The sequence below is a fragment of the Dipodomys ordii genome, unplaced genomic scaffold (assembly GCF_000151885.1).
Source record: "Dipodomys ordii isolate 6190 unplaced genomic scaffold, Dord_2.0 Scaffold189, whole genome shotgun sequence".
Classification (NCBI taxonomy): domain Eukaryota; kingdom Metazoa; phylum Chordata; class Mammalia; order Rodentia; family Heteromyidae; genus Dipodomys; species Dipodomys ordii.
In genome coordinates this window covers 295,996-323,684 of record NW_012267405.1, presented here as the reverse complement: position 1 = coordinate 323,684, position 27,689 = coordinate 295,996, and the positions used below count along the sequence as shown (strand labels likewise).

General features: G+C 41.0%; 1 protein-coding gene across 1 annotated transcript in view; it reads left to right on the top strand.

The window, feature by feature from the left end:
• The window catches only part of Ppp2r2a (protein phosphatase 2, regulatory subunit B, alpha), a 74,694-nt gene that overhangs the window by 32,090 nt on the left and 14,915 nt on the right, over positions 1-27,689 (top strand). Inside the window, exon 3 of the mRNA XM_013034396.1 lies at positions 20,130-20,227. Within this exon, the coding sequence (XP_012889850.1) occupies positions 20,130-20,227 (98 nt within the window). The remainder of the gene's footprint in view (positions 1-20,129; positions 20,228-27,689) is intronic.

Genomic DNA, 27,689 nt, shown 5'->3' with positions numbered 1-27,689 from the left:
TTTTTTTTTTAACCCCCCCCCCTGCTAATTGGAGATTGAAGCTTCTGCCCTGGCTGGCTTTGAACAGCGGTCCTCAGCCTCCTGACTAGTAGGTTTATTTATATGAGTCACTGGCACCAGGCCTGGGTATTCTTTCTTAAGAATTCTGTTACTACTTTTTCGTGTGTGTGCTGCTCTTGGGATTTGAACTCAGGGCCTAGGTTCTGTCCTTGTCCCTGAGTTTTTTTGCTCAAGGCTGGTGCTCTGCCCCATGAACCACAACTCCACCTCTGGCTTTTCCTGCCGGGATTGACTTTGAACTGTGGTCCTCAAATCTCAGCCTCCTGAGTAGCTAGGATTATAGGCGCGAGCCTCTGCTGGCACTACTGTATCTTCTCCCCCTCTGCAACCCCTCATTCTGAAATTTGAATTTAGGGCCTAGGCTCTATCCCTTTTTTTTTTCTTTTTCACTTGAACCGCAGCTCTACTTCTGGTGTTTTGCTGGTTAAACAGAGACTCACAGACTTTCCTGCCCAGCCTGGCTTTGAACCTCTGTCTTCAGATCTCAGCCTCTTGGGTAGCTATAGTTATAGGTTGAATCATGAATACTCCACATTATTATTATTTTTTTTTTGGTCAGTTGTGGGGTTTGAACTCTGGGCCTGAGTGCTGCCACAGAGCCACTTCTGGCTTTTTCGCTTATGTGGTGCTGAGGAATTGAACCCAGGGCTTCATACATGCAAGGCAAGCATTCTACCACTGAGCCACCTTCCCAGCCGAATACTCCACATTATTACTATTTCTTACCTAGTAACAAAGGATTGAATTTTTCCAAGATATATCTTAGTTCATCTCGTAAAAATTGCTATCTTTCATGGGCAAGAAGATTGACAGGAACATATTGAATTTTGAATCAGTTATGCACTTATGCTTCATGCAGCTGGGATCTTCTCTGTTACCTGTATTAAGACACATGGGGGCTGGAATATGACCCTTTAGTGGTGATGGCCTGGCATATGTGAGGCCAGGCTCAGTCCCCATTAACAAAAGCAAAACATTCTACAGAAACTAGGGTAGATGACGGGTTGGTGACAACATTTCAAAATATTTCTCAAGATTTGGTACAACTGAGAGCCTGACCTTGTAGGTTCATTGTTTATGTCTGCATAAAAGTAGAAATAGAGCCTTTTTGGTGTTACCTTGTATCTTTTTTTCCAGCAAGGGTAAGAAAGAGTGATGGGTGAATTTCTAAGGTGATATAAAAGGCATCTGTAATCTTTAATACTTCAATTGGTAATAGAGAGGAAAGATTCTATTTGAAGAGAAGCAGGCCATTAAAGGAAATAAATCATTTCTGTCAAATTCCTTATCTGTCACAGTAATTGATTGTAGCAAAAGGATTGCCTGCTCCCACTTTTTCCCTTGACATAAATAAAAATTTTTTCCTAGCAGTAGAGTCAGTTTTTTAGTAAAGTATTTTAACTAATAGTATTTATTATATTGTATTATAAAAATAGAAAATATCACTTTAACCTTTTTTTGGTGCTGAGTATTAAGCTCAGGTTCAGTAAGTGCTTGCAACTAAACTACACCCTCAGCCCCTTCACAGCTTTTAAATGCACGTCTGTAATGTTAACTCTTACTATGAAACATGTCTGTAGGACTTCTTCATTTCACAAAACTGAAACTATCCCCATTAGACAACTATCTCCCCTTCCTAGCTCCTGGCCATCCTTTCCACTGTTACCTTGACTACTGAAACTATCCCCATTAGACAACCATCTCCCCTTCCTAGCTCCTGGCCATCCTTTCCACTGTTACCTTGACTACTTTTTAGATGCCTTGGCTAAGGGGAGTCATGCAGTCTTTTGTGATTGGCTTATTTCAGTAACTCTTGAGAAGTCGTCCATGTTTTAGTATGTATAAGGATTTTCTTTTAGTGATGAACAATTTTCTATTCTATGTATAGACCACATTTTGTTTATCCATTTATTATGTATGTCTATATATATAACTATGTGTATGTCACTCGCACCTGGCCCCATTCATCCTTTGATAGCCATTTGGGTTGCTTCAAACTTGAAGCTTTTGTGAACTCCTAGTCCTCTATATGACATTTCCGTCATTGATGGATCATCCACTTGAATGTAGTTCCAGCTATCTTAGCCTGGGTAGGTAGATGCTCTATGATGTTAGTACAGCAGTGAAGTTGCCTAATGGTGAATTTCTCAGATTGTGTCCTCATTGCCAAATAAGTTATAATTGTATATCTAGGGTTCTAGGAAGGAATAGTTAAGTTCTTTCTGTAAGTTAATGATATGACAGGGGGAGCTCCAAGTAGAACATGGAAGTATCAAATTATAGAATATTAGAGATTGGTTCTGTTGACATAAACCTGCTATCTCAAGACTAACAGTTTGAAGCCTAGTACCAGTTGTCTTTGTAGTCCATTTAGACAAAATCCAGAATTTTTACCAGTTTAATCTGGCTTATTTTACAGTTTTTTAGCTTAGAGTAAGAAAATTTCATGCGTTTTTAAGTTATATTAAGTTATATTTTATTACTATAAAACACCTCAGTCTGTGCTGGACGACAGTGGCTCACACCTGTAATCCTAACTACTCAGGAGGCTGAGATCTGAGGAGCACAGTTCAAAGCCAGCCTGGGCAGTAAAGTCTGTGAGACTCTTATCTCCAATAAACCACTCAGAAAACTGGAAATGGTGCTGTGGCTCAAGTGGTAGAGTGCTAACCTTGAGCTGAAGAGCTGAGAGACAGAGCCCAGGCCCAGAGTTCAAGCCCAGTGACTGATATAAACAAAAAAAACACACCTCAATTAGTAATCATGATATCTAGTATATTGTTTCATGAATGTTTTATTTAGTGAAGTCATAGGAATAGATTTTAGTTGTATTTTTTGTAATGTAATTATAGGTAAGGTGGTATAGGGCTTTGGTATGTTTTGCTTAATAAGTATTCCAAGAAATTTCTTCAGTGAATATTTGTGACAGTGTTCAAGCCTTGACCTTCATTTGAACAGTTGGGTAGCTCTACATGTACATGTGAAATGTGTGCAACTCACTCCTCAGACAGCAGGCCAGGTAAGGAAAAAACTCATTTCCAAGTCCTCTCTGACAGGGCCTACAAACTTTTTCTAATACTTAGTTCAAGGATTTTTTAATGGTTTTTTTTCTTTACAAGTCTACAGATTTGCCATGCATGCAGGAGGTTTCTTTTTTCTTTTCTTTTCTTCTTTTTTTTTTTTTTTTTAAATGGTGATGCTTGGGATTGAATGCATGGCCTGGGCACTTTCCTGAACTTACGTGCTCAAGGCTAGCATTCTACCTAACTTGAACCAGCTCCACTTCAGCTTTTCGCTGGTTAATTGGAGATAAAAGTTTACAGACTCACCTGCCCAGGCCGGCTTCAAACCATGATCCTCTTGAGTAGTTAAGGTACGAGCTAGGGCTGCCCAGTATGCATATTATTATTATTACTTGTCCTAGGGCTTTTGTGATCAAGGCTAGCACTCTACCACTTGAATTACAGCTCCACTTCCAGTTTTGTGGGGGTTTGTTTTGTTTTGTAGTTTTAGTGGAGGTAAGAGTCTCACAGACTTTCCTACTTGGGCTGGCTTCTCACTGATCTTCAGACCTTAGCCTTCTGAGTAGCTGGAGGATGATAGGTATGAGCCGCTGGCACCTAGCTGCGTCTTAATTTTAAACAGAAGTTGATGTTTTGCTTTGTGAGCTTAGAATGCATTTGGTAATTTAAGATTAGTCTTTGTAATTTATATATTCTGTGGCCATGTGCCCACTGCTGGGCATTATTTGTAGAGGGCTCTTTACCAGATGTTTGATTAGTTATTCTGGTTCTTTAAAGACCTATCGTGTCACAAACTCAGTTAATATTTTCAACCAAATTTACTACATGTCAGGGTTTTTTTAGGAGTCAGCAACAGTTACTTAAATTATTATTTAAAAATATTTGGTGGATTGATGGTATAGGTTAAAATGTGTTGCTTTATTCAACAATGGAATTGAACTATAGATAGGAAAACCAATACACATTTTTTAGCACTTTTAGCAGTCTTAAAGAAAGTGTCTTAAACAAAGAGCTGTTGTTGACTTCTCTGGAGGATGGTGAACCAAGACCATGTGTTAAAACAAGCAGACAGAGCCCCTCTGAAATGGCCAACAAGTGTAACAGAAGGAGTTCAGTGCCCCCGAAAACACTGGAGGAGTGCCATGTCTAAGCCAAAAACATGGGCAGGAAACAGTACTAGTGAAAAATGTTGGTGTGGCGCTGCTGACTGCCTCAGTGTCTGTTTACCTGGTTGAGAAACTTTCCTGGGTAGAAAGAAAAGGAGCCTGTGTTGAGTAGCCAGAGTTAAAATGGAAGTTTATTCGAATATATGTTGCGTGTGCTGGTACTAGGACTTGAACGCAGGGCCTAAGCATTGTCCTTTTTCTTTTTCATTCTACCACTTACTGTAGCCCCACTTCTTGCCTTTTAGGGGGTTGGAGCTAAGAATCTTAAGGACTTTCCTGTTCCAGCTGGCTTCTAACCAGAATCTGATCTCGTCTTCTGAGTTAGCTAAGATTACAAATGTGAAACACTGGTGCCCCACAGCATATATTTTCTCTTTTGATGCAACGATTAAAAACTGAATTGCTTGAGATCTAGAGATGTAGCTCAGTGGTAGAACACTTTCTGATCATGCATGGTGTTGCAGACATACCCACACATGGACACACTCTGTTACCTGATGAGTGGAGAGGGGTACTCATGCTGGAGAGGGAGGAAGGGGGGGTTGGGAGGAGGGGGGACAGGACTGAGTCTTGATCAAAGCACAGACCTGAAACAGTTTTTAAAGTCATTGCCTTTGGCCTCAAGCACTACTAAGTGGCCACTCTTTATTACTGAATTTATTAGCTGACCAAGGAAGTATTGATAGGCACCTCGAAGATGAGCCTAAGGTGTTCAAGTCCTTGTATATTCCTCTTTTCTTGAGTGTGGCTGGGTCAGGTGATTTGTTTTAATAGTGACAAAAGAGTTGACCTGTAGTTCAGGAGATGAGTATACACAGGTTTATAGCTTCTTTCTATGTTGGGCTGCCTTCTTTTTTACTCTGAGGGAAGTGACTGTTGTTGTGAACTTTCCTGTGGAATTTATGTGGCAAAGAAATGATGTCTCTGACTCACAGCCGTTAAAGACCTGGCACCAGTCAGTGAGCCATGTGCTTGAGTTTAGAAATGGGTCCTCCTCTAATCCGGCTTTGCCATGACAGCAGCCTTAGATGTTAAATTGTTGCTTGTAGCCTTCTGAGAGAGAGACTCAGAGCTGGAGACCCAAGCTAGGTATCACCCAGATCCTAACCAGAAGCAGCAGAGACAGTAAATGCTTCTTGTAAGCCACTGCCTTTGGGGTGGTTTTTTTAAGCAGCAGCATTTAACTGAAATTTGCTGTTCTTGACTGTTGATTCTTTGGAGGCAGTTATAGTACTTGGGCTTTAGAAATAGTTCTTCGGGCTGGGAAGGTGGCTCAGTGGTAGAGTGCTTGCCTTGCATGCCTGAGGCCCTGGGTTTGATTCCTCAGCACCACATAAGCAAAAAGAAAAAAGCCAGAAATGACACTGTGGCTCAAGTGGTAGAGTGCTAGCCTTGAACTGAAGAGCTGAGGGACAGCGCCCAGGCCCAGAGTTCAGGCCCCACGACTGGACCCCCCCCCAAAAAAAAACTAGAAATAGTTCTTCATGGTTGGAGGAGTGGCAAGTGCAAGGCCCTGAATTCAGCCCCCTATACTACTACTACTACCCCACTCCTATCCCAAACAAAAAGAATTCCAGAGCTAGGCAATGGTGGCTCACACCTATAATCCTAATTACTTAGGACATCTGAGGATTGCAGTTGAAACCAACCCAGATGGAAGAGTCCATGAAGCTAACCACCCAGAAAAGCTGGAAGTGGAGCTGTGGCTCAAGAGGTATGGTGCCAGGTTCTGAGTTCAAGCCCCAAAACCAGCATGTGTGTGTGTGTGTGTGTGTATATACACACACGTACTCAGAATACCCAGCTAAGAAGTCGACAGTGAAGAAGCATAGTAAGTCAACTTCAAATCTGTTTTCCAGATAGCCCAAGACATTTCAAAATTGTAGAAGAGGAACCCATGGCAGGTATTAAGGGGTGCCACTTACAAGCCAAACTTGAGTCTGCCAGCAGTGATTCTAACTCCAGAACTGCTTCTGAGAGCCACAAGAAAGACACTAAACCACAGAAGTCACCCAGAGAGAACTAGTAACTCCATCTCACCAAAACCAAGTTTAAGTTTTAGACTTTATCTCTGAGTCATTTTAGACTCAGTTTACTGCTACCTCCTTTTCAAATGCTGTTTTTGCCTGGCTTCTAGAAACGAGTCTTCTTATTGCCAGAAGTATTAGGTAAGCCTCCAGGCTAATTAATACTTAGCCCTCAGCTCTAGTTTTCTTTCCTATCCCCATTAGGAAATCACCTTTAAATGCCTTCTGAGTACATCCTGTCCTGGTTGCTGCCAAGTCTACCCAACTGTCTGAGTGACATTTACTTGCATGTCTAGCTGAAATTCACCTCAGAGCTATGAAAAATAGAACTTAGAACAAACCCATAGTTCTTTTTCCTTTAGCTTAGGCCAGGTGCTCCAGTCTCCTACTACTACTTCTCTTACTGTACGTCGGCTTCTTTGCTTCTTTGCTTCAGGTTTGCTTGGAATATTTGAACAGGCTTTCTTGGCTCATCTTTTTTTTTGGGGGGGGGGGTCCAGTCGTGGGGCCTGAACTCTGGGCCTGGGCGCTGTCCCTAAGCTCTTCAGCTCAAGGCTAATACTCTACCACTTGAGCCACAGCGCCACTTCCGGCTTTTTCCTTTTATGTGGTGCTGAGGAATGGAACCCAGGGCCTCAGGCATGCAAGGCAAGCACTCTACCGCTGAGCCACCTTCCCAGCCCTCTTGGCTCATCTTTGACTCCACCTCTTACTTCACTTTGGTTTCTTCCTAAATAGTCCCTCCCCCTATGGCCACGTAAGTTCAGTAGCATACCCCATCGAGTTACTATTTTTAAAGTACACCATGCATTTTACATAGACTAATTGTTTGTCATAGAATGTGGCCCTATTGTTTCACAGCACCCAGAAATAGTGTGTAGTACATACTAGATACCTAGTAAAATACTTTGTGAGCGACTGCTTTCTAGGAATGAGCAACATAACAAAATTGACAAGGTTTAAAGTAAGATCTGGGCTAGATGAGAGGCTCAAGAGTTAGCACCTAACTCAAAAGTGGAAAGCACTGAGTTCCCATTCTCCCAGTATCGCCCAAACAGACACAGCAATCCCCCCTGCACCCCCCCCGCCCCAAACCAATAAAAGTAAGAGTTGAGGTGTGTATGTGTATAGAGGGTTAAACCCAGGGTCTTATACAAAGCCTCACAAGTGTTGTTCTGCTATAAACCCTAGCCCGCTATCTTTCTTTTTGGTCGGTCATGAGTCTTGAACTCTGGGCCTGGGCGCTGTTCCTGAGCTCTTCAGCTCAAGGCAAGCACTCTACCACTTGAGCCACAGTGCCACTTCCGGTTTTCTGGTGGTTCATTGGAAGTAAGAGTCTCATGGACTTCCTTGCCTGGGCTGGCTTTTAACTGTGATCCTCAGATCTCAGCTTCTTGAGTAGCTAGGATTACAGGTGTGAACTACCATCACCCGGCTTCTGAATTGTATTATATTGTATGATTCTTTGCCGGGGCTGGCCTGGACCACTTCCTACAGTGCAGAGATTACAGGCACATGCCACTTCATCCATCTTTCCTATTGGTTGAGATGAAATCTCAAGGACTGTTTGCTCTGACCAGTCTCAAACTACAACCCTACCATTCTCAGCCTTCTTGGTAGCTAAGATTATAGGTAATAAACCATAGTCCTGGCTTTTGTTGCTCCTGTTCAGTGAAGTTCATGGCGGGGGAGGGGACCTGCATTTCAGAAAATAGAATTGTATGAAATATTCTCAAAGCTTAAGAAAAAGAATAGAAATATTCTAAAACAGTGGCAACAGTTCTTTCATCAGCACAATAGAGGCTGCTAGAATTACTTGGTCAGAACCTTTGTGTTGGGGGAAAAAAGAGAGAAAGTAATAGTGTAACTTCCACACCCCCTCCCTTCTTTCCTCTCTTTTGTTGTTGTTGTCAGTTGTAGGGCTTGAACTCTGGGCCTGGGTGCTATTCCTGAGCTCTTTTTCTCAAGGCTAGTGCTCTAACACTTTGAGCCATAGTACCACTGCTGGTTTTTCTGATTTTAATTGGAGATAAGAATCTCACAGACAGGGCTGGGAAGGTGGCTCAGTGGTAGAGTGTTTGCCTTGCATGCATGAGGCCCTGGGTTCGATTCCTCAGCATAAGCAGAAAAACCCAGAAGTGGTGCTATAGCTCAAGTAGTACAGCACTAGCCTTGAGCTGAAATGCCAAGGAACAGTGCCCAGGCCCAGAGTTCAGGCCCTATGACCAGTTAAAAAAAAAAAGAATCTCACAGACTTTCCTGGCTTTGAACTGTGATCCTCACATCTCAACCTCCTGAGAGGCTATGATTACAAGCAAGAACCACCCAGCCATCAGTTACATTTTAAATACAGTTGCAAACTCGCTCTTCTGATCCAGTCTACCAAAACTGAGAGCAAATAGATTAGGGGTGGGGGTAGAATAAAAGACAAGCAAAAAGAAGTTACTGGACTAAATTTGTTTTTCTGTAAAGTTGCATGAGACACATTGCTTTTGGTTAAGATTTTGTTGAATTCACTAACATAATATTGGATTATTTAACTAGTGAGTCTTTTTTCGTTAACATCATCTAACTGACAGAGACAACTTAGTAAATAGTACTTGTAGGATGAGTAGGTAGATGCTTAGTACATTCTGCCAGCATTATTGAACATTATACTTGACTTTTATCATTAGCTCCTCAAACCTTTTCAGTTGTCAGGCCTGGGGTATGTGTGTACTTTTAACTGCGTTAGTTTCTTCATCTTGTTAAATGGACGTGTTAATATAACCAGCTTTATAGGCTGGTCCATGAGTGCATTTGAAATGTTGCCCACTGAGGAACATTTCTGCTCTGCCTTGCTCAAATCACTTCTACTGCTGACCTTCCTCTCATTCTCAATTCTCCTTACTTCAGCTTGGACAACCCAAGTCTCCATCTGCTTGGATTATTCGTTAAAATTCCCTAGGGTGCTATTAGAGTAATATTAGACCACTAAAACAAGGTCTGAAAAGTTTTCTATGACATACCTAATCATTTCTTTTTTTTGGTCCAGTCGTGGGTCCTGAACTCTGGGCCTGGGCGCTGTCCTTCAGCTCTTCAGCTCAAGGCTAGCAATCTTACCACTTGAGCCACAGCGCCACTTCCAGCTTTTTTCTTTTTTGCTTATGTGGTGCTGAGGAATCGAACCCAGGGCCTCATGCATGCAAGGCAAGTGCTCTACCACTGAGCCACCTTCCCAGCCCCACCTAATCATTTCTTTAACCTTTTCCTCTAAACATTCTACCCTTTTGTATCCAGGAAGGTAAGGTGCAAAAATCTTGGGAAACATGTTCATTGGTGTAAGCAGCACAAATGGATAGTGAAGTGTGTTCTGATTCTTCCAGCATGTCCTTAACGGTCATAGTGTGTAAAGAGTATAGTAACTAGCTACCCATTCTGATTATAAGAGCTCAGTGGAACATATAGAAGTAGGAACTTGTGTAGTACTGTGTGTGTAATCTCCATGAGAAACTGTTCGTATGTATTTGTGTAGGCAGCTGAATGAAGTGATTTAATTGGTGGGATTAGTTATAAGCCAGTTAAAAGTTAGCGTATATGTCTTGAAGATACCTAAGTTGAGGCTTCAAATTGCTATTTTCAGCTTTTGTAACATAGTCTTAACACGCCATGGCTTGTTTGTTAGTCACCTGTGGTCTGCACATGCATTAGCACCTGGTTTATCTCTCTGTTCTTTGTTGCAGGATGGGATGGTTCCATTCTATTTTGTCCAAACATGATAATACATTATCCAAAGAAGTTACAAAGAAAGGGATATTGGTTCCAGAACACATCTCTGGAAATTATGTTATGGACTCTGAATGTCATGACAACATTACAATGTAGGTTCTGTTCCAGCATCCGAAGCCAGTGTTTTTGTTGAACTTATCCCACAGGAGGTTCTTAGTCACTGAGTCAGGAGGAGGAAAGACTGAAATGCCATGAGCAGTTTCTCCATGATCTTGTCAGTCATAGCATCTGACTTCTGGCTAAAGTCAGTGATATTTTGGCCAAGAAACAGAATCTTATCATACCAATTGTGATTCTGTGCATTTATATGTAAAGTAGAGCAGTTGAAATATGTTACTTGCTTGGGCTTTAAGGTTCAGACTCCTATGAGCTCCTGGACCATTTAGACAACTTAATAGATGAGCCCAAATACTCTTAAAACGATTTAGGCTTAGTGTAGCTTTCTGTAGTAAAACCCAGTTGCCATCAATAGCTCCTTACCATTGTGTTTACGTTGTACCTCACACAAGGCTAATTTCTTGCATTTATTGTTTATTTAAACTTTAAAGCAACTCTCTTGAAATGAGTGTTGAAAGGTGAGGAACCTCAGAGCTAAGTGTTACTTCCCCATCATTGGACATACAGTGGTGAAACTGAAAATCTGGTTATCTAACTTCAGGCTTTTCCCTGTGCTGCTTCCCCTACAGAGGAAGCTCTGACAAGTGTATCACAGTTTGCCTTTTAGCCCTTGGTTGTGCTGCCTGAGTAGGACCTGGGCACTTTACTTTTGTATATTCCATTCTGTATATGCCCTAACATAAAGACAGTGGCACCACACTGGCCTGCTGCTATGCTAAAAGTAACAGGAGTCATCACGATGGAGTGTTTACTCTAAATGCTTACTGCCGCTCTCCCTTCAGCTCTCAGATGCCGAAGTAATGTGCTAGTTGTGCAATATGGTTGAAGAGTTTCAAGGGGGCAGCACAGAAGTCTGTTAAAGGGGGAGCAAGAAGTGGTTGGGTCCCGCTGCTCAGGAATGCAATACATAGGAAAAACCTTCTTCTCGGATGGAAGGGATTTTTAAGGGAGCAACAAAAACTTAACTTGCCCTTCAGAGTGCCTTAAGATGTTCTTTAAAAAAAAAAATCACAATTGTGGAAATGAGAAGGAAAAAAAATAACAAACTTTGAGCTCCCCCTAGAGGTCAATAATGATAAGAACATAGAGGGGGCTGCCAGAAAAGAACTGTCCCAAGGTTGGCCTCCTTACCCCTAGTCTCAGTAAGCTAGCATTTTATGAATGTTTTGTACAGAAAAGTGTCATACTGGGGAGAAATTAGCCTTTGAGAACTTTGAGTTAATCAGATTGGCGGAGTGGGGCCGTTGAAGAAATTTTGAAAATAGATCATGTAGCTATAAAGAACAGTATTCCTTAATGGGAGGTCTTAAGTGATGGAAATTACCCAGATTTAAATGATAATGATAGCCGTCCTTGTTACCTGCTTGAAGGTTCTGACAGTGGATGCTTAGTAAACAGAGACCAAGGTGATCCTGCGTGCAGGCTAATGTGTACTTCATTGGTTCTTAGAATCCCATCTGTGGGAGGACTCTGTTCTAGGACAGAGACCTTAATAACAATCAGATGATCCAAGACATAGTTTTAACTAATGTGATGGTTCCTTTGTTCTCAATCTGTTTAGACCTCTCTTTAGATCTAACTTAGAGTTCCGTTCTTCGAAATTAGAATGTAGCTACAGAATAAAGGAATACAACAGTGTACCAGTGGCTCATGCCGATAATCCTAGCTACTCAGGAAGCTGAGACCTGAGAATCGCAATTCAAGTCAGCCTGGCAGCAAAGTCTGTGAGCCTCTTTATCTGCAGTTAGCCACCAGAAACCCAGAAGTTTACTTGCTGCCTCAAAGAGCCTGAAAGTCATCCCTTTAAAGTGAGCTGTACCTAGTGGTCTTCCTTCTCCTTCCCTCCCTTGCCCCCGGGGGGGGGGGGGGGGGCTGTGAATTCACTTGGCACATAACAGGACAGACTCACGTTTCTTGTATGCTTCTCATGGCTGCTGCAGCTCTGGACCAAGAAATTGTGTTACAAATATCCAAATGGTCCTTTGCAGAAAAATAGTTTCCCACCTCTGCTTAGGGCTTTTCCATTTTACAGGATGTAAAAAATAGGAGAAATAGGTGTACTGGAACTCCCTGAAGCATCTTTGCAACTAGGTGAAAAGTGTTTAGGAAACGACTAAGCTTAGGTGCCACCTATCTTTTTATAAGTAGTTTGTGACTATCAGAGTGAGAGAAATCATCTGTACTTGGAGTGTGGCTTGTCCCTTAGGGGTTTGTGTTCTGGTATACAGTGTAGCAGGTGAGAGAGCTGGGGCCTCAGGAATGAAACATGGATTGTGTGCTTCTAGCTCACATACCGATGGCGCAGAACCTAGTAGTATAGTAGGTCCTTAAGTCATTTGGGGCATGTCCTTGGAACAGAGCATCATAGCAAAGGTTTGGGGGACTCCTGGGTTAGTTCTGGTGAGTGAAGTGTTAACTGAGAGGCTTGCTTAGATTCTTCCTGACATATCTCCCTCCTGCCAGGTGGGGTAGTTCTGCTCCTGATTCTTCCCCATGTGCAAAGGATAGGGCCTCCAATCTTGACTTTCAAAGTCAAACCTTTAGCTTATAGTTACTCGGTATTTGTAAGAGCAAGGGAAAATGAATTGAAAAGAACATCTCAAGTATAGCGGTGTGGTGGGTGGTGTGAGACTCTGGTGGTTTACTGCTGCAGCCGCTCTGCTTTCTGCTGGGTGGACATTGTCTCTATTCCATTCAGATCACTGTATAATTGACTGGCTTCTAATGTACTGGAAGTGTCTTTCCCAAAATGGCCATTGTAGAGTTGTAGTTCCCCCATGGAGCCCCGTGGTCATATGTAACACAGCACAGTGCATGCGCTGTCCTCCAGGTGTTTAATTTTCTATATGGGCTCTTCTGCAGCCATTATTCTCTTTTGTTCCTTCCCAGATATGTTGAATTATTAAAGATAAGTTCTCTGAAGACAAAACCTGATTCATTGCATACATATTTGAAGTTTGTAGATTAATTGGACAGAACTGTGACTATAATGCTTGAGTGTCTTAGTATTTTTGTCTGGTTAATGAAGAGCCAGTACTTTAATAAGGAGGTAAAAAGGAAAGGAAGACAGGAAATCTTAGAGCAGAATATGAATGAAAGGATATTAGCAAATAAAAATACAAAACACAAAACCTCTGATTCTCTTGAACACTTATTTCTCTAATTTTCTAACATCCTTAGAGAACTTACAGACATCAGTTTGCATTTTTATGTGTTGTGTTTTGGAATTATTTTTGTAGTTTACCTTCTGCACATCAAGCTTCAAGAGTATGAATGTGTATGAAGCATTTGGAGAAGATTGAATGCCAAACAATACTTTAAAAAAAATACTACAGTCAGACTTATTGGACTCTTAAAAGTTATAAATCAGCACAGTATTCCTGAAGAGTAAAAACATACAGACTAAGATGTTAGAATGTCTGGGGTGACATTCCATTATTCTGGATTTTGCTGTTATCTTCCTATGGTATAATTTGCCCCATGAAATTCACCCTTCCCTCCCCCATTTTTGGGCTTTGAATTCTGGGCCTGGTTTCTGTCCCTGAGCTTTTGTGCTTACGATAACGTTCTACCACGTGAGCCACAGCTCCACTTTTGGCTTTTTTGGTGGTTAATTGAGGTTAAGAGTTTCATAGGCTTTCCTGCTGGGGCTAGCTTCAAACCTTGTCCTCAAATCTCAACTTCCTGAGTAGCTAGGATTACAGGCATAAGCTACCAGTGGAAATTTACCCTTTTAAAGCACAGTGCATCAAGCTTCAAAAAAGCAGGCTTCTGGTTACTACCACAATCAAGATAGCAAACGGTTATATTGCCAGTAGAAGTTTGTGGCCCCTCAGTCAGTACCCTTCCTCTATCTGCCTAGCAATCACCCATCTGTTATTTCTCCCTCTAGTTTACCTTGTCCTGGATGTCATGTAATGGAATCATAGAGTAGAACTCTCGAATATGGCTGTGTTCACTTAGCACTATGCATATTGAGATTTATCTATGCTGTTGCTGTCCTCCCCTCTCCCCCCCCCCCCTTCCTGGTCATAAAGCATGAACTCATGTCCTGGGCACTGTCCCTGAGCTTTTTCACTCAAGGCTAGCTCTCTATCACTTTGAGCCACAGTGCCACTTCCTGTTTTCTGGTGGTTAATTGGAGATCAGTCTCATGGATTTTCTTTATTGGACTGGCTTTGAATTGTAACCCTCATATCTCAGCCTCCTGAGTAGCTAGGATTGCAGGTGTCTGTCTCATGCTATTGCTTATATGACTAAGTTCTTTTTTATTGGTCAATGCTAATTCATTTTATAGATACAGCATGTTCATTCTTCACTTTAGGTCACTTATATTGTGTTAATTTTTGGTAATTACAAAGAAACACTTGCATCCAGATTTTTTTGGGGGGGTTCCAGTCGTGGGGCCTGAACTCTGGGCTTGGGCACTGTCCCCCAGCTCTTCAGCTCAAGGCTAGCACTCTACCACTTGAGCCATAGCACCACTTCTGGCTTTTTTCTTTTTGCTTATGTGGTGCTGAGGAATCGAACCCAGGACCTCATGCATGCAAGGCAAGCGCTCTACCACTGAGCCACCTTCCCAGCTGAGTCCTCCCTCCTAGAAGTGAGTACACCTAGTTTTCTCGTCAGCACTATGAAAGCACTTAGTGCTCCCTATCAGCAGCAAATACTGCTGGGGTTTTTGTTTTATTTTAGTCATTTGAGTAGTATGTGGGAGCAGCTCATTACTTTGTGTTTCCATGCTTGCTCATATGCTAATGGTTATCACATGTCTATTATCTGGCTTCTCTGCCTAAGCTGTGGTAATTACCCCGTAATTCCTTGTTTGCTTTGTTTTTCCAGGTAGGTTCACATACACTAGTTTTTTAAGAAATTAGTAACCTTGTTGTAGACAACTTTGTGATACAAATACATATATCCCTATGTTCAAGTACACATAGCCCTTACTGAAATAATGGTGATTTTCTTGAAAGTAGGATTAAGAATGATTATCTTACGTGAAACTAGTAAAATTTGTTAAAGTTAATTTTAATCCCATTACATAAATTATCTTTTAAAAGGAATTTTATTGTACATAAATACATCTGATAGATGATTGTTTATTTGAATGAATTTGTAAATGACTCTTCATCTGTTAGCCATGCTTGTTTCAGGGGTAGGATTCCATACTGTGGTATTCTTCCTCTTTTATAAGTTGCCTCGTTTCTAGTGACCACTGTTTTCTTTTTTTTAACCTTTGCACTGTGATTTTTTTTATTGGCATACATTAGCTGTAAGAGGGGTTTGATGGTGACATGCCCATGCATGTAGATACACTGTGCTCCGTCCTCCCCCTCCAGCCCACTTACCTCCTTCCTGCTTGTCCTCCCCTGCCCTCTTACGACCGTCAGCTGTTTTCAGCCTTCTATTTTTATCATTTTGACCATATTGACCTGCTTTCATCTTCCACTCAGATAAACCTCTTATATTCTGTTTTCATTCTTTTAGTGTATATTACTTGTACCAAAGAGTTTCACTGTGGTTCTCTTTTTTGAATTGCACACCTTTTTAGGAAAAAAATACTTTTCATGTTAGTATAAACTTGTTCGTCAGTTATTTTTTTAGGTATCCTTTCTCTCTACCAAGTCACATCCTGGTAGATCTTTAGATTTGTATGAACTTCTGTTCACCCCTGCAGTTATAAAGTTAATGTCTTTGAATAAAAGTATTTATATATCATTTTTACTATACCTTGTAATTGACATATACATATAATAAAAGTCCTTTGTTTGCACAGATTCTTTTGTACTTTAATTTTACCAATAAATGATGACATCATGGGCATTTACTAGGCATGGGCCAAGTGTGGAGTTTTGAAGTCTCTATGACAGACTATTCTGCCACATATTCATGATACCAGAGGAAAACACCACTTCTTAAGGCTAAAGCCCAAATCTATTTTATATAACAAAAGTTTGGGTGCATGGCTTTAATGTATATAATGTATATATGGCTTTAATGAAATTAACTATAAAGCAAGGGAAAACTCTACTTTGGATGTTGAAGTTTCACAAAGAATCCCTCATGGTTTTGCAGGTTCAACAAAGCAAGATTGCTAATAGCGTTTGAGTTTCCATTATTGCATACCTCCACAAGGTTCCATTTTGTGTGTGTCTGTCTGTCCCTGAGCTGCTTTTTATTCAAGGCAAGCACTCTACCACTTGAGCCACAGCTCCACTTCTGGATTTTTTTGATAGTTTAGTGGAGATAAAGAGTCTCACAGACTTTTCTCCCTGGGCTGTCTTCCAACAGCAATCCTCAGAGCTCAGTCTCCTGTAGGATTACAGGTCTGAGCCACCAGCACCCATCTACAAGGCTACATTTATAACTGACCCTTTTTGTGATGGTTGTCTCTGGGGTGGGAACTTTTCCTCTGTCAAAGGCCATTTGGATATTTAAAATATCACAGACCATACAGAATTATCAATGCAGGCAGACAAGCTAATGATAGCTGATGAAAACTATTGTCTCCAATCCTGTACCAAATGATGTGGTAGGACTGGATGTTTTCCTCTATGGTAGATGTCATCATGCATGTACATTGCACATTGATACCAACTTTTCAGCCATCTCTTCCCTGCCAATCTATGGCTGTACTGGTGCTGGTCAAACCTTTGATCTCCAGGTCTTCATTTTGTTTTGACTGTGTTGCTAGATCTGCAGTTCTTGAGGTTTTTTTTTTTTTTTTTCGTTTATGGTATCTAATCTGTTAATTCTATCTGGTACTTTTCATTTTATTTTTTTTTCTGTAATGTTCTGATAGAACTGTAATTGATGTCTGCTAGGACCTTAATCCATCATTTTTGTCATTTCTGGTTCTGATTCTATAGGTTTTTCTTCTGGCCAAGGATCATATTTTCCTGCCATTTTACATCCCTAGTAATTTTAGACAGGAGACCAGACATTATGAATTTACATTGTTGCATGTGGATTTTGTACTAGCACAGAATTACACTTTTTTTAAAAAACTTTGGTTGGAAGGAACCCTAATCATGGGGATTCTTTCCTAGGCTTTCTGTCACTCCACACATGACTCATGTTCAGCCAAATTCTGAGATCTCTTCTGCTAGCTTTCTCTTTTTACAAGTTTGTATGAGGTACTCTGCCCACCAGTTCTGGCTACTTCATCTCTCCTTTACTCCTAGTTTCTTTTTTTAAATTTTTGTTACAAAGGTGATGTACAGAGGGGTTATAGTTACGTAAGTGGGGTAGTTAGTACATTTATCCCCCTTCCGCGCTCTCTCAAGTTGTATAAATTTTCAACATAGTGCCTAGTGCCCTTACTCCTACTTTCAAAACCCCGTGAGATTACTGATCTCCGTTGGGTTCTTCTGGCTTGCCACACCATGTCCTAGGAACTCCTAATCTACACACGTGAGTCCTTTCAAGGGCTTGGCTGTCCTGTACTGTGTGTTGTTCATTGAAAACTTCCTGTTGCCTCTTGTGCTTTTGTTTCACTTTCTTGTTACTCGTTGCAGGACTGTAAGTCCAGATTATCTTAACTCCCTCATGGATAGAAGCAGAACAGTTCCCTACATTTTTAAATTTTAGTTTTATCTTTTATTTCAAAGAGGTACTTTTACTGAAAGAAGTACTTGGTTATTGTACTTGTCTTTTGTTTTGTGTGTGTGGAGGGGTGTTGGAATTTGCCCATCCTTGAGCTTAGACTCAGCCTTGGCACTGTCCCTGATCTTTCTTGCTACAGCTCAACTTCAGCTTTTTTGGTGGTTAATTGGAGATAGGAGTCTCACTAACTTTGCTGTTCAGGTTGACTTCAAAACTTCATCTTCAGATCTTGGCCTCCTGAGTAGCTCAGATTCTAAGTGTAAGCCACCAGTACCTGGTGTTATTGCACATTTTTATTGGGAACTTTTTCTGGATAGCTTCTTCTGTATAATTAATCTTGTTCTTTATCTTTGTCTTCTTACTGAAATACAGTGAGGAAACTGATTTGGTAGAGGTGTGCTTTTTTTTATTATTTATGGAAAAGATCCATTATATTACTATGCTAAGTACAGAAATTTTATTACATGTTAGAAAACCACACTGGTTGAAACTAGGAGTGCCTCCCAGTGAGAGTGTATACTTAGCATGTACTAAGAACTCTGGTGTCCCTCCGTACTACCGCAAAAAAAAAGTGAAGGGGCTGGGAAGGTGGCTCAGTGGTAGAGCACTTGCCTTGCATGCATGAGGCCCTGGGTTCGATTCCTCAGCACCCCACAAGCAAAAGAAAAAAAGGCGGAAGTGGCGCTGTGGCTCAAGTGGTAGAGCGCTAGCCTTGAGCTGAAGAGCTGAGGGACAGCGCCCAGGCCCAGAGTTCAGGCCCACAACCGAACCCCCCCCCCCAAAAAAGGCAAACAATTGTTCTTGCAAGCCAGCAAGTACTTGTGTGTGCTCTCTCCCCTCCCGCCCTCCTGTACCCCAACCCCTTTGTGGTTCTGGGGACCAAATCCAGGGCCATGGATGTTCGAGGGAGGCAGGTGCTCTGGCATTAAGCTATACATGTATAACCATGTGCCATCTTTGATCTTTGTGGTAATATTCAGAAGGCAGAATTTTAAGACCTGCAGAGTTTTGTTGTTGTTTTTTTTTTTTTTTTTTTTGTCGGTCATAGGGCCTGAACTCTGGGCCTGGGCACTGTCCCTCCGCTCTTCAGCTCAAAGCTACCACTTGAGCCACAGCGCCACTTCCAGCTTTTTCTGCTTATGTGGTGCTGAAGAATCGAACCCAGGGCCTCATGCATGCAAGACAAGCACTCTACTACTGAGCCACCTTCCCAGCCCCAAACTGCAGGTTTTTGTAATTTTTGTGAGCACTATGATGACCTTAAAATCTATGCTATGTTGATGAAGTAGATATAGCTGCATTTTTCGGAAGTGTTTATTAGTTACAATGTTTACAGTATTTTAGGAACCTTAGCCTTTTAGTCTTTGGAGGCATTTCCGGGAATTTCACTTAAGGGTTTCAAGTGGAGCTTACAGAAATCTACAATCCAGATCATCTCCTCCCCCCTTTTTTTTTTAACCTATACTTAGACACACACACACACATGTATGTCTCTGTGTGTGTGTGTGGTCTTGCAGCTTTTGCCTGTTGCTATTCTCCTTCTTAACGCCTTTTCTGTAGCGGGGATATGAACCTCCATTCCTGGATTGCTGAGATGGGGAACTGTGCCTGGTCACTTGGGATAACTATTTTTAACTAAAAATAATTTCAGATGGAATCCTAGCATAAATCTAAATTATGGCCTTAAAACTTAGCAAGCCAAACCCACTTAGAAACTTTGAATAAGGTACTCTTGAGTTGCAAGGAGAAAAAAACAACAATACTATTATCCTAAAGAAGACCAGGCTGAGCAAGACACTGGTGGCTCATGCCTGTAATCCCAGCTTCTCAAGAGGCTGAGATCTGAGGATCTAGGTTCAAAGCCAGCCTAGGCAGGAAAGTCTTCAATTAACCACCAGAAATCCAAAAGTGGTGCTGTGACCCAGAGTGGTAGAATGCTAGCCTTGAGTAGAAGAGCTCAGGGATGCCTCCAGGCCTCAAGTTCAAGCCCTAGGATTGACTCCCTTCCCTCCCAAAAAAAACATAGGCTGAAAATAAGAATCATAGATGCTACCAATACTAGGGAAGACATTTAAGATTTCTTAAGTAATTGTGCAAAATTCAGTGAAGTTCCACATGTTTTTTTGGAGGTGTGGGGGAATTGGAGTTTGGATCTCAAAGCCTCATGCTTTCAGGATGTGTTGTGTTCCTATAAAAAGTTTCATGCTTTTTTGTGAGAATTTTTTTTCTTGGTGGATTAAGGCATCCAGTAAGAACTTTGGGCTTTATTTGTGGTAGCACATTGATATGTAGGCTTGGAATGTGTTAGGAAGCTTTGGAGAACAAAAACTAATGCCTTACTGTTTTCTGTTTCAATTATGCAGCAGATATAATTTCTACAGTAGAATTTAATCATTCTGGAGAATTACTAGCAACAGGAGATAAAGGTGGTAGAGTCGTCATCTTTCAACAAGAGCAGGAGGTGAGTATTTAAAGTTTAATCTTGACCTTGAGACTAGAGTTTGTATTACCCTGGAGAAACTCATCAAAGGGTGTTGACATTTTTAGAAGGAATCTGTCAAGTAGAATTCAATCTATACATAGCTCTAGTTCTTTTAGCTTTGTTATGTGTACATGTACATCTGTTTTGATTTTAAAACACATTTTAATTGTAAAAAAGATTTGGTTACAGAGGAGGGTGGAAAGTAGTTGAATTATTCCATACTTTTAACTGGTTTTGAAACCTGTAACCAGTGAAAATGTTTCCCTTAAAACTAAAAGTAACTTTGACCCCATCTCAGTGCCTACTTTGCTTTGTGTATCTTAGGGTGCAGGGCTAAAGAAAAAGCAGCTCAGTTATTTTGATACCAGTTAATACTAATACTGTCACTGTGATTTAAATGTCATTGTTCCCTCGCTCTTTGAAGAAATTTCTCATTGTAGAATCTGTGATTTAAGTGCATTCTTGTTTTTCTTTCGCTTTAGGCATACTTCTAATCTGACTGACAAAATTTCTCACTAAAATTATTTGATAAAATTTGTCAGACCTATTTTCCCTGGCTCATTCCCTCTGTTTATAGGTCAAGGTTTATCCTTTAGAAAACCATTGTTTTGAAACCTCTGCCCCCAAACCCAGTCTATTATATTCAAAAAGAACGTAACATATTGTATATAAATCATAGGGTTTTACAAATATGTCTAAATCATACTTCCAAGCTAGGTTTTAAAGGATTGTGAAGTTCCTGGAATAAGCAAAGACTCTAGTAATAATACTACTGCTTTGCACTTCTATAGCGCCTTTGACCTGAGGATCTCAAAGTGCTTTACAAACACTAATGAATTAGTCCTCACAACACCCCAGTGAGGTAGGTAACTTAATTTTAAAAGAAATGATTGATAGTGTCTAATTAGAAGATGCACAAACACTAAATATGTTTCCTTTTATTTAATTTAGCTTTTTTGGTTGGAAGCAAAGAAAACTAAAACTCCAGCTGTGCTTGACAAAGAATGGTCTGGTGGGAAAGGGGCCAATGCAATCACGTTTTCTGTTTCTGTTTTCAAGCAGCTAACACTTGACTAGAATCTTGAAATACCTGGAGAAGTGACACTTTATGTATTAGCACAATTACCCTTTATTTACAAATAAGAAAGTCAAGCTATAAATAGCAAACGCAGTACCCATAGCTTCTGACTTGGTGTCTTTATTTGCTTGTTTGTTTTTGGGTTTTTGTTGTTGTTCTTCATGCCTTTCATGTTAGCTAACCAATGAATGCTAGCTTTTTAGAGTTTAGAGCAGGCTTTCATAAGTATTTTCTACACAGTCTAGTTTTTACTAAAAGGTCATGGCTTTTTACATACATTTTAAGGAAAAGAACTTAAAGAAAAACTTGTAAGCATGAATTTTGTCAGTGATTTTAGTTATACATAACAATGACAAAGGCTAACTTGGAAATGTTGTTTTCACCTTCTATAGGTGGTAGTTTGATTAAAGTCAAAATCAGATGATGAGGCTGGGCGCTAGAGGCTGATGCATGTGATCCTGGCTACTCAGGAAGCTGAGGTCTGAGATTCACAGCTCAAAGCCAGCCTGGGCAGGAAAGTTCATGAGACTTTTAGCTCCAGTAAACCATCAAAAAGCCATAAGTAGAGCTATGGTGTGGCTCAAGTGGTAGAACACTAGCCATGAGCAAAAAAGGTCAGGTACAGTACCCATCCCCTGAGTTCAAGCTCCAGAAACAGGACTGGAATTTAGGAGAAAATAGGGTGAATACTTGCTGTAATATGGAATTAGTCGATAGTTGTAGATAAATTATAGTTTAATGTTTTTCTAAAAACTCAATAACAAACTAATTTAGACATGAAGATATTCAGGTAGTTAGTGAGATTGCTCAAATATTTTACCTGGTTTCAGAAAATAAGATCAATGTTGTGCACCTGTGTCTCATACCTGTTATCGTAGCCACTCAGGAAGCTGAGATGGAGGACCGAGTTTTGAAGCCAACTTGAACAGAATAAAGGGAAAAAAACTCCAGAGGCTCCATTGAGAAAGCTAAGGGGGAGTACCTAGGCCCTGAGTTCAAACCCCAGTACCAGCAAAAAATGAAAGAAGGAGAAGGAGGGGAGAAGAAAATAAGATGAAATTTATATGAAAGAGTAATCATTTCTCGTGGTTTTCTTCTGAAATCCCACTACAGATTCCAAAATGCTAAGTCAAGTACTTATATATATCCTCCTAAGAAAAATGAGCAGAATGAAGATTGGGAATTGCTTAAAATACATTTTAAGAGATGGGTGAAATAACTGATAATGATGATTGACACATACACACGTCTTTGAAACTTCATCTCTTGTTAATGTATATTTGATATATTCCCCTATTTTAAAGTGGGTCTGAAACCATGTTGTCTTCAAGTTCTGTGTCATGTACTTTACAATTAATACAATTGGGTGAAAATTTAGGGATTCCCATCCATATGTATCTGTAAAATAGGGTTAGATAGAAAGGTGGAAGGGACTTTAGAGATTAATTTGCCCAACTTTTTAGATAAATACCAGAAAAAAGTGCATTCTGGGTATCCCATCATTCCTGCTGATCCACAGGGCGGGGCTCGGCAGGGGGAATGGGGCCTGCTGGCCCTCACGCGTGCTACGCAAGCCCTCTCTGAGCTATGCCTTTGGTTTGCATTTTTTATTTTTGAGGTATTCTCAGTAAGGTTGACTGGGCTTCTACCTGCCTCTACCCTTTGCATCGCTGAGACTGTAGGTACGTAAGCACAATACTTGCAATAGGTATTTCTTAATCTGTGATACTGATACAGATTTGTTGGCAAAACACAGTGGCATTTGATCTACTGTGGCTTTTTATTCTTACCTGTTGGTAAAGCTCTTCGTTAAACTTTATGGGCCTTATGTCATACAGTAGTAGCAGCAGAGACTTGGCACATTGTTTGGTATTTTTAATCCCTCCTTTTGATCTGGGATTTGGGGATGTAGTTTAGTAGTATAGCACTTGCCTGGCCATGCAGCATGTCCTGGATTGAATCCTCAGCATCTCAAGGAAAAGGATAAAATTAAGGCAAATGTCTTTCCTATTCTTATCCCTTTTCTGTGCTTCTGCTCCCAGGGCACGTATCTGTTAGTCAAAATGTAAAGAAATGTAATAGTCATTCAGAGGCTCTTCTTTCAGTTCCAGTGTATTTCAGATAGGTGTTGCTTAAATGTTTTTTAGCTGTTATCTAATAGTATTTGTAATATATTTGGATTAGGTTGCTACAACTGATGCTCTGTAGTAGAAACAGGAGACAAAGAAATTGAGGGAACATAGGTAAGGAGATTTCCCTGAGGTCATTTCTACCATCATGTGGGGAGAGTCAGAGATTGAGATTCATAACCCAGTGTTCTGACAGCATGTCTGGAGTAGCTGACCCATGCTATCTTGCCTGGTTTATTTTTACAACTTACATAATAGCCTTTGACAACAAAGGAAATGGTGGAATTTTTTCTTGGTTAGTGAGGTAATAGTTTTTCCAGTACTTGAGCAGTTGTGAGAGTAGATGGTGTGATGTTCTTTAATTTTGATAGATTTTTCCGTTTGTTTCCATGGGTGCTTAAATTAGGTGTGCAGCAGTTGTAGTAGGAGCCTACTTATTCAGGGTTGCTTAGACGTTTTTCACTTTCTGACAATATACCTTGCAAGGCAAATGTGTGGGGAAGGGGAGTAAGGTTTAGGGACAACTAAGGAGAAATATCAAGGAGGTTCTTTTCTCATTTCTTCGTATATTTTTTCAGATCTTTATGAGGCCTTTTTTCTTTTTTAGGTTGGATGGCATTTTCTTGGATTTTCTTTTATTCTTACTTTTTTTGTTGATATTCCCAAACTTGAAAACAGAATATAGGAAACACTTTAGAAAGCATGCTTGGGCTGGGAAGGTGGCTCAGTGGTAGAGTGCTTGCCTTGCATGCCTGAGGCCCTGGGTTCGATTCCTCAGCACCACATATGCAAAAAGAAAAAAGCCGGAAGTGGTGCTGTGGCTCAAGTGGTAGAGCGCTAGCTTTGAGCTGAAGAGCTAAAGGACAGCACCCAGGCCCAGAGTTCAGGCCCCACGACCAGACCCCAAAAAGAGAATAGAAAAGAAAAAAGAAAGCATGCTTATCCCTGAAAATAAGTAGTGTTGGACAAATATATTAATTACCATTTTGAATGATTTTGAAAGACTAGATTGGAGTTCACAAGAACATAGTTTAACAAAATTCATCAACCTGTATACAAAGCCAGAAAAGGGGGTTATTTAAGTGGAATGGTATTATTTTCTTCTTTGTAACTTTCTAAGATTATGTTTGATTGGTTTAAATGAGTAAAAGCTAATTCTTTATAAATTGAGATCAGTTTGTTTTTTTTTTTTGGTCGGTGCTGAGGCTTGAACTCTGGGCCTGGGCGCTGTCCCTCGGCTCTTCAGCTCAAGGCTAGCGCTCTACCACTTGAACCACAGTGCCACTTCTGGCTTTTTTTTTTCTTTTTGCTTATGTGGTGCTGAGGAATCGAACCCAGGGCCTCATGCATGCAAGGCAAGCACTCTACCACTGAGCCACCTTCCCAGCCCCTTTTTTTGAGGGGGGTCCAGTTGTGGGGCTTGAACTCTGGGCCTGGGCGCTGTCCCTCAGCTCTTCAGCTCAAGGCTAGCGCGCTACCACTTGAGCCACAGCACCACTTCTGGCTTTTTTTTTCCTGCTTATGTGGTGCTGAGGTGCATGCAAGGCAAGCGCTCTACCACTGAGCCACCTTCCCAGCCCATATAAAATAGAATAAATTCTTATGTGGTAATGAGGCTAATTGTTTCAGATCATACAAGAAAATCATTCTTAGTTGTATCTTTTTAATGTATAGATTGATCACCTATAATTTGAAAATGAGAAATGTGAAATGTTCAAATCTCAAGCTCTTTTGATAAGCAACATAATGCCACAGGTGCAGGAATTCTGTTCTTGACCTTGAATGGCAGATGGTCCTAAGATGAACCTAATACCACAGGTGCAGGAGTTCTACCCTTGACCTTGAGTGGCAGATGATCATAAGATGAAAATAATGACTTAAAAGTGCTGTGCAAGCTGCCTTGTGTTATTGGTGTAAGTTGTAGATGAAACAAATGAATTTTGTGTTTACATTCTGTTAAGGTATTTCATTGTGCATATATTCCCAAATGTGAAAAATTCTGAAATCCAAAACCTTTAGGGAGTACTTAGCTACAGTAGCTGCTGCTGAGTGCCCTCTTTTTTCTGTAGTTAGCATTAGAGAGAAGTTAGATTGAGTTTGAACTGGGAATTGTTCAGCCATTTCTTTGTGGCGAGCCTTTTGTTTTCAAGCTTTCTGTCCAGCTGCCATCAAATGCTACTTACTGATTTTTCTTTTTTTTTTTTTCTGGTCCTGGGGTTTGAACTAAGGACCTGGATGCTGTCCCTTGTTTTCCTCAAGGCTAGCACTCTACCACTTGAGCCACAACTCCACTATCCACTTTTTGATGATTATTTAGAGATAAGAGTCTCATGGACTTTCCTACCTGAGCTGGCTTCAAAGCTCAATTCAAAGCTCAATTCTCAGATCTGAGCCCCCTGAGTAACTAGATGGCAAGTGAGAGCCACTGGTACCTAGCTACTTAACTAATCTCTTGAAAGTTTCCAAGGCATTTGGGTATTACATTTTTGAGAAGTAGAAGATCATGTAAAGGTACTTCTGCTTATTGCTGAGCATAGCTTAAAGGTTACAGATAACATTTAGCCCTTTTTTTCTTTTTGTTGGTTGTGGGGCTTGAACTCACGCGTTGTTGCTGTCTCTGGGCCCCTGTGCTTAAGGCTAGCTAGCGCTCTACCACTTCAGCCACAGCACCACTTCCAGTTTTGAGTGGTTTATTGGAGATGAAGAGTTTCACGTGCAGCGGGATACTGGTGGCTCACACCAGTAATCCTAGCTACTCAGGAGGCTGAGATCTGAGGATCAAGGCTCAAAGCGAGTCTGGGCAGGAAAGGCTGTTGAGACCCATCTCTAACTGCTAGAAAACCAGAAGTGGTGCTGTGGCTCAAGTGGTAGAGTGCTCACCTTGAGCTGAAGAGCTGAGGGACAGTTCCCCAGAGTTTAAGCCCCTTGACTGACAAAGAGTCTCATGTGGACTTTTCTGCCTGGCCTGGCTTCAAAATGCAATCCTCAGATCTCAGCCTCTTGAGTAGCTAGGATTACAGGTGTGAGCACCAGCACCCAGAAGTCAGGTTTAAGTATAGTACATCTTGATCATGATCAGTATCACCCTTCCATTGTTCTCCCTCATCTTTCCCCATCCCTACCCTCAAGTTTGGTAGTTCAATTTTTATATAATGTCCATTGAATATAATGGCTGCATTTGTTCACTCTTCTCCCTCCATTCATGTGTCCACCTCTCATTGCTGCCCTCTCAATCTCTGACTCCCCACACAGTGGTAGAGAGATTACCTCAGAGAAATCTCCTTACCTATGTTCCCTCAATTTCCTTGTGTCCTGTTTCTACTACAGAGCAAATATTAATTACAAATCTATTAGATAGCAGCTAAAAAATCATTTAAGCAATACCTATCTGAAATACACTGGAACTGAAAGAAGAGTCTCTGAATGACTAGTACATTTCTTTGCATTTTGACTAAGAGATACATGCACTGGGAGTAGAAGCACAGAAAAGGGAATTGCAGGGAATGTCTGGCCCTAGGACTATATAAGGCCTGCAAAAGCATTGGTATGGGACAGGATCACACACACACAGAATGTGCTGTTTCAGGTCAGCTGTGTGGGCTCTTCTGCCTCTGCGTCATCACGGGCCATGCAAAAGTATCCAGACAGCCATTGTCAGAAGGAGTCTGCACCCTTGCAAAAACCTTCCTGTGTGCACATAATATAATGTCCTATGGTCTCTTCTTGGATTGTCCATGGAAGGAATTGAGGATATCCGTTCTGAATGTCACATTGTTATCTAGTGTATTGTAGCTTTCTTGGTATCAACAGTGATCCATGTGACAGGGAGAGTAATTTTTCGGTAGATTTCTGACATTTCTTCTAACATGATACTTGAGTGTTTAGTTAATAGATAAGGTGGTTGGGAACCAAGCTCTGGATTTGGTTTTTACCCCCTGCGTATTCCCAGGGTGGGTAATTATTGTTCTTCGGTACTCTTCATTTTACTTTTTGTTTTTGTGCCGGGCCTGGGGCTTGAACTTGGGGCGGGGCCTGGGGGCTATCTTGAGCTCTTTCCCTCAAGTCTAGTGCTCTACCACATGAAGGCCCAACTCCATTTCCATTTTCTGGTGTTTAATTAGAGGTAAGAGTCTTAGACTTTCCTGCCCAGGTTGGCTTTGAACTGTGATCTTCCGATCTCAGCTTTCTGGGATTATAGGCTTGAGCCACTGGTGCCCACCTTACAATGCATTCT